Source organism: Strongylocentrotus purpuratus, unplaced genomic scaffold (assembly GCF_000002235.5).
Source record: "Strongylocentrotus purpuratus isolate Spur 01 unplaced genomic scaffold, Spur_5.0 spur5_scaffold_20, whole genome shotgun sequence".
NCBI lineage: Eukaryota > Metazoa > Echinodermata > Echinoidea > Camarodonta > Strongylocentrotidae > Strongylocentrotus > Strongylocentrotus purpuratus.
Window position 1 is genome coordinate 24,325,231 of NW_022145606.1, and position 8,103 is coordinate 24,333,333.

Genomic DNA, 8,103 nt, shown 5'->3' on the forward strand with positions numbered 1-8,103 from the left:
TTCTTTCATTTGATGCAACTCATATAGTGCATATTTTATGCATGAGTGATTAAAATAGGTTTGAAGAGAGGAAACCAAAAAGTCATTTGGCGGGCAGTATCTGAATTTCAAAGAGAAAATCACATTTTTAGAAAGTTTGGTTTCTGCCCTTTCATATGACACCTCAATCAGGGAAAACGAGCAAGGTATGTCAAAGTTCTGTTTGTTTAAAGTAATGCTTGCATTTCCATTATTTAATCAAACGAATTCGTAGTAGCAAACAGAGTTGACAAAAGACTTAACTCCGTTTCGTTGACAATTAACCGTAAATGAAAGACTTCAAAAGGGCCACCGGTTTGACCTATATGGGGACCTTTGGTAGTGATTTTTGTAAAGTGATTTTTGTATATAAATGAATAAACTTAATGGAGAATTGAATTGAGATTGAATGACGTAATCCGAACATGATTTCTATGGGGGCCTTTGGTAGTGATTTAGGAATCGAGAGGTCTGCGGTGAAGGTTAAATTTCTCTTCGCCGGGCAACCGATATGTCTATAGGGAATTTTTGGTAGTGATTTAATTGGTTGCAGATCTGCGGCAGAAGTAGGGTTTCTTGTCTCCGCAGTCGCAGTCGTTCCACTCCTGCCTGTCATAGTCATTGCTACCTTCGTTATGGAGAGCCACACAATCTTCTCCCTTGTGGTCATTAGGTTCGTCGTCTTGCCACTTTTCGTAATTCTTCGTGGTCCCATCACTCCATATAAAGGTGCCTTCGTTTTGTTGGTCATGTAGTCCAATCCAATAGGCCTGCATGAGGGGGAAAATTATTACATGCAAATAAGGAAGGCATTTTAAAAAAAGTACTATTATTTAAAATGTTTTTGAACAAAATTAAAGAACACATTAAAGAACAAGACATAAACAAGATGTTGAAGACAGATTGCAATTGAGGAAAAAATATAAACAAATACAATGAAAGTACTTTGAGAACATTGTCTTCATCGGCTGAACATCAGCAAATGTCTATTCTCACTTTCGAAAGTAAAAAGCAAGACTACCCTTAGTTTTTAATATTATATACCCTAAATCTTTGTTGGATTTAATGAGTGCTTTAATACCATTTATGTTTGGGGAAGTCCATTTGAATCTGTATTTATACACGTTATATTTAAACAGCAAAAGGAGTATACGCCAAGTATAATTGGCTTTAAAGGGATGGTTGAGTTTTGGGTTAAAGAGGGCGCTACATAATTATTTGTGTGTGTGAGATAAATAACAAAACTGAGTGTCAAATTTGAAAAAGCATACACTTTTAATGAAAAACAATCATCTTTGTTTGATGTAAATCGGTTCAGAGAAGACTGAAATATCCATAAATATAACCATTTCCATTATTTGTGGAGCCACAAAAATATTCGATAATTTGAACATTCTGTTGATAAAAGAAATAGCACCTTATATTTTTTATTACAGCCAATGCCCATGTTCGTTTTTTGTTGGATTTTTCGTGTAGATCATAATACGCACAACTAGCCGGCGAGTGAATTGTTATTATTTATTCATTAATTAACGGTCACCGTATTTGTTGCAAAGCGTAGCTTAATTAGTACAATTGGATTTAATCAAGATTTCACACATTCTACGGTCTAAACTAACCTTCATATTATTTTTAGGTCCTAAAAGGGCACTAGAAATGTCATAAAAAAGAAAAAGAGCAAAAACCTTTTACTTTAAAGGAATTTGCGGTCTTAAACAAAAGCTCGATCAACTGTCCATTTAACCCTCAAAGATGTTCATAATTATGGGCAATGTAGTTCGTATAATATTGTTTCTCTCTAATATTCCCTACACTGGCTACAAGCCACATAAGATGGCGTCATCATCGAACTCCCAGCCCAGTTTAAGATTATCATTTATTTTATTTCTTCCTGCCGGGCGTCCTTTATCTAGGATCATACCATCTTCGGTGGATATTGTTACAATTAAATCGACCAGATTCTGGCCTTTGCCCTTGCATACGCGTAACCGTTAGATTAACAATGAGAATCTTGTTATTATAGTACCTTTTTATTCGAAAGCCATAAAATGCGCTCTATCTATCTTGTGAAAATGATATTGTTGTATGTTAAATTTTGACAATATTTCGGCATAATTGCTCTTTCGAATAAGGAAGAAGAAGATGTGAAAGGGATAGATGGATTTTGTTGCAGAGGGCTCTACACACAAACTCAAATTGTGAGATAATGAAAAACTGAGTGCCAAATTTGAAAAAATATATATCATTTAAAAGACAAAATCATCTTTGTTTGATCAAAATCGGTTCAAAGACGGCTGAAATATCCATACATATAACCATTTCTAATATTTGTGGTGACCCACAAATATTCAGTAATTTTAAACCAGCCGTTAAAAAATGAAATAGCCCCTCAAACGTTTTATTCCAGCCAATGCCAATATTGGTTTTTTGTAAGCTTTTTCGTGTTGGTTATAATACGCACAACCAGCCGGCCTGTGTATTGTTATATTATTTAATTAATTAACGGTCACCTTTTTGTTTGTTTATAAGATGGAGCTGAATTGGTATGATATTCAATCTAAATTCACATATGTTGGGGTCTAAAATTACCTTCATAGCATTTTTAGGTTCTAAAAAGGCACTAGAAATGTCATAAATAAGAATAACGTGATCATAATAAATGATCAGAGTCATTCTGGGAGAGTCAAGGATAGACAAAACAATTGCTGGCATAGGCCAGAAATAGCGCGCGCCTTTTACAGCTGTTTAAGCGGTGCCTTTGTGAGACAGCGACATGTGAAATTTACCTCTGTAAAGAAACCGAAAATGCGCACAGCCAGTGAATCTACAACGGTGGAGTTATGCGCGCAGTAAGCGTGGGAACGCCGTGTGCAAGATTTTCTCACTTTCGACTTTATCTCCGCTCGGAGAAGTCCTTTTTCCCCGGCCCACCCACCCCTCTTTAGTTTAAGTAGAGTTGAAGAAGTAAACTACTTAAAGTTGATTGAGGATTGACAAATTGGAAGTACAATGTTGTTTTGAGTGATATAACGAATTGTATGTATTTAATATCATGGTAACACGGGGGTTGACTGGGGGAGGATTTCTTTACTCGTGATTATTCCATGGTTGGTTCCGATTATCACCACTTCTTATATATGCGCTGGTATAGTAGCACCGGGATAACATTGGGGATACTGCAGGAGATACTATCCTGTCGGTGGGTCACGTAAACCCCAGGTATCTAGGGTGATCGGAGGGAGTTACTACCCTTCCGCTGATCGCGTGACTCGAGACCCCACAAATATAGTGTTTCCATAACTATGTTATTTATGCATTGATGATTTTGTGAGTATTGAAAAGTTGTGGGGATCATCCGTAGGAGATACTATCCTACCGGCAGGTCACGTAAACCCCAGGGACCTGGGGTGATCGGAGGGAATTACTATCCTTCCGCTGATCGCGTGACTCGAGATCCCACAAATAAAGTGTTTCCATAACTATGTTATTTATGCATTGATGATTTTGTGAGTATTGAAAAGTTGTGGGGATCATCCGTAGGAGATACTATCCTACCGGCAGGTCACGTAAACCCCAGGGACCTGGGGTGATCGGAAGGAGTTACTATCCCTCCGCTGATCACGTGACCGGAGATCCCTACAATTTTGAGTTTCACTCATGGTACATGTATCCTTAAGATTGTTGAATCATATCACGTTTATACATTATTGTCGAATTGTTTATGGTGGACCCTCTTTATTGTGGTTATAAGATTTTGTTATTGCTTTTATGCATGTTACTTGTTTTACTTTGACTTTCCTACTTTACATGTTTTGAGGAAAAGGACTCCTAGTTTCGGAGCGGAATAAATGTCGAGCAAACTGCAAATCAGTCTAAAGTTGTCTTCTTCCTAGAATAAGAAGAATAACCATGCACTTTGGAGGCATTTGCGATCTTAAACAAAAACTAAACTATCCCTTTAAGTTTTTTAGCGAATACGATATCATCGCATCTTGTAAAAAATGTGCGGTATAAAGTGGGGAACAAAATTAAAATTCATTCTTTAAAATTAATTCGTTTAAATCCCGTCTGCACTAGTTTGGCCAGGAGTGATTTGACCTCCCACAATGGTCACTGACAGGTGGTTATCTCATAAACTCAGCTCTCAATTAACATAAGAAAAAGAGGATCACGGGGGAACAACGGGCACCGCTTAGGCATTGTTTTATATATACTGTAGAGGGAGCACGTACCTACAGGTTTTTGCAGTGGGGCTTTAATGCAAATACGGATCTAATGATCGTTCTCATTTTTTTAGTTAAACACAAGAGTACAAAATCGAAGTTAGATTGTCAAAATATGTAGCCCCCTTCCCTTCCCCCTACCGCAGAAAAGAGAGGAAACAAGTTGGAATGTACAATGAACGATTACAATAATTATGAAAAGTGGATGCAAAAATCTGGTCAAAACTGTATTGGTCAAGTTGTATTAGCATCTTCCAAGTTCATATTTTAGAAACACTGGCTCTGGCGTATCCCCTTTTCGGATTTTTTTTGGGTGATTTATTTTTTATTTGATTGCAACCAGAAAAAAAAAAAAAAAAAACAACATCAAACAATATTTTTTTTACAATAAAACAATCAAAATCAGGTCAAACGCAGCTGAACTACATCGAATGTATCGTGTAACGAGTGGATCACGCTCTCTTTTGTCCAACTACCCATGGGCGCCGGAAGTGTGTGTGTGTGTGGGGGGAGGGGGAGGGGAGCACTTGCCCCCCCCCCTACCCCAACCCAAAAAGCAGTAAAGGAGTAAAAAATTGTTTGTATTTTTAACCCAAAATAACATAACAATAATAAAAACCTGAATTAAATCACATATGAAATGCCATTCAAAGAAAAGGAAAGTTAACAGGAATTAAAGTTCCTAAACATTCCGCATGCCACCTGTATTTATCAATGGAGGTTTTTATAGTAGCGATACGCGCATAACGATGAAATATTGTGAGAGGACGGGAAAGCGTGTGTGTTTTTGTTATAGGGGTGAGAAGACATGAGCCCCTGAACGCTGGCGTACTGAAAGGGGGGGGGGTATTTCTTATTCGATATCAGTGATTAAAAAATGATACTGAAATGACGTGGTTTTCCGGTATTTTTTCTCAATCTTCTTGTAATTCATACCTTTTTATGCGTTTGCTAGAAAATTAGAAATTCCCAAATACACAGTCGGGCGAAAAATATGCTTATTTACAAGCCTTCATTTCAGGGCATGCATAACGGCTGGGCTCGGGGGCTCGAGCCCCTTCCACTTAAACAAAAAGTATGTTACATAGAAAAAAAAGAGAAAGAGTGAGAGAGAAAATAAGTGACCTGCCAATGTCACAAATGAGGTATATACATATGCTCATATGACCGTAATTAAATGCGTAAACCTCAGAGCTTCCGGGGGCTCTGGCCCCTGGACCCCACCAAGAGCCCTAAGGCGGGCCCCTGGATGCTCATCTGATAGTAATGAAATACCTCGAACCCCTGAGGTATGAGAAGTGCTCCATTCACCTCTGATAATTGCCCTATTTAAATATGAAAGGCGTTCCTTTTCCTTTGTAAGAAGTGCCACTTCCATTTCTATAATTACTTCTTTTAACTGTTTACATGCGCCCCTTTTCCTTTTTTAATAAGTGCCCTTTGTTTCTTCTAAGTGCCCCCGTTTTCTTTAGAGACCCTTCCCTTTCTCATAAATACCCTTGTTCACCTATGTAAAGTGTCCCTATCATTTCAGAAGTGTCCCTTTTCATCTTTGGTAAATGACCCTTTTTTAACCTCTAATAACTGCCCCTTTTATTTTGACACGTAACCTTTTCCTTTCTAATAAATGCAAGTTTTCCTTCTTATATGTGCCACTTCCTCTTCTAATAATTACCCCTTTTCATTTGTGATAACTTCCCCGTTTGTTTAAACATACTCCTTTTTTTGTTAACAAGAGCCACTTCCCCATATACATGAAAGGCTTCCTTCACTTCCGAAAACGGCCCTATTAAACTCTGATCGGTGCCCCTTTTTTTGCGATAAGTGCCCCCTTTCACCTCTGATAATTTCCCTGTTAACAATAATAGGTGCACCTTTTCCTTTCTTATATTGGACATATCCCTTTGAATAAATGCCCCATTTTTACCTCTGATAATAACCCTTTGTACTTTGACACGTGCTAATTTTCTTTTCTAATAAGTGTCTTTTCCCTTTCGATAAGTGTGCTCTTTTCCTCTTATCATTAAACGTACCCCTAATTTGAAGCGTCTAAGGGCAATTACCCCCAAAGCTCGCTCGCTACGCTCGCTCGCAAATATAGATGATATAATTATGATACTTATGAAAGGTCTGTTCAGTCTTCCGTTGTGATAATGTGCTTATAACCCTATCAGGATTGTTTTCCCCCTCTAGATGTAATTTTCGTACTGCGACGTCAAAAAACTTATTTGTTTGTCTTCGTTCGCTCGCAAATGAATATGATGAGGTATATACCAATGTCTAAACAAAATTATGTTTTCGCTTTGAGATTTCTCTTTGTGGTGGCCCTTTTTTCACTCCAAAAAGTGCACATTTTGTGGTGCACCCCCCCCCCACACTTTGTAAGTCACTCTGCCGCCCCTGCTCTCCACTCTCAACTCCCTTCCGACCCCCTCGTTTTAAATCACATTTTGCAAATAACATCACCCCTCCCTCATACAGCTAAGACAAACAAATACTCCAGGACATCTACAATACTCCATCATCGGCGTAACTCTCATCCACGAAATTCTTCTATGGAGCAAAGACGTATGTACTCTCTTCCAAGCTGCATATTTTCCCAACCTAACCGCCTCTTTTTTTATTAAATTTTGCCACTCACATCACACCTCCCCTATACAGCGACGAACAAAAGATACTCCTCTACTTTATTCACCTTGTCTGAATCGTCAGCGCGACCCTCATCGACGAGACTCTTCCATAAGGTATAGATTTCTGCACTCTCATCCGAGCTGTGGATGCTGACTAAATTCGCCCCAAGAAGGGTGCATGCATCATCTGCATCGTGCCAATCCACCTTGTCGGAGTTGTAATAATAGCACCAGTCACCGACTTGCATGAACCTCTCAGGGCAGCATCCGTTGGACAAGCCTGCGACGGCTGCAAGGAGAAACAGGCTGATAGTGACGTTTATATTCATGTTGCAAACCTGTAGTGGAGATAGAGAGAGATAGAGAGAGAGAAAGAGAGAGAGAGATAACTTAAAAACACGCCTCTTAAAATACATATATATTTATTTCTATATCTTTTTCTTATAATGATTATTTTGTTGTCTGTCATTAGCAATATTTGTTCATGTAAAGCGCATTGAGCAATATTTGTATTGGATTTTGTGCTAAAAAAGGCTAATATTTTAAGAGAGAGAGGGGGAGAGCAATAAAGCAAGCAAAGAAATATAGGGGAGTCAGCAAGAGTTAGAGAGAGACAGTGAGAGAGAGAGAAGGAGTTACAGATAGACACAGAGAGAGAGATAGAGAGTGCTAGCGATAATAATGCCACTTGGTCTAATTCCCATTTGTCTAATTCCAATTAGTCCACTACCCATTAGGTCCAAAATCAGAAGAGTATGAATAAAGATGCCACAACATGATGAAATTACCTATTTTGCCTTCGTATTGTAAAAACGATTTAACTGTTGAAGTCATTAGGTTGTGCTATATTTCAATTATTATCTTTCTGTAATGTCGATAGCCTTTGTAGAGATATAACAGTATATCTTTTCAAAATGAACAAAATATATATATATATGTATTATATGTTATATATTTTGATAAATTTTTACCCGACCAATGTATTAGACACACTTTCCCTTCATCATTACGCAACATCATCAGTCGGTATTCTCTCACTCACAATTTTGACTCTTTTTTGGTTCCTTTTTTCTCTCATTACACAAATCCAAATCTCTTGATACTAGTTAGCGACTCCCATTGAAGTCTGCATACACACAATAAAATTACCAATAAACATAACAACAAGCAGTATATATTTGAATAATATATTTATTTGAGTTACTATATTATTTGAGTAATATAATTAACAA

The 8,103-nt window shown here is 37.8% G+C and overlaps 1 protein-coding gene across 1 annotated transcript; it reads right to left on the minus strand.

Annotated features, from left to right (window-relative positions):
- Positions 1-526: 526 nt before the first annotated feature.
- LOC115927312 (alpha-N-acetylgalactosamine-specific lectin-like) lies at positions 527-7,200 on the minus strand. Its single transcript, XM_030993072.1, has 2 exons — positions 6,937-7,200; positions 527-788 (listed from the first exon to the last, which is right to left on the minus strand). Exons 1-2 carry the CDS (start codon positions 7,198-7,200, stop codon positions 558-560), a joined length of 495 nt encoding a protein of 164 aa, XP_030848932.1. The 3' UTR covers positions 527-557.
- Positions 7,201-8,103: the final 903 nt, after the last annotated feature.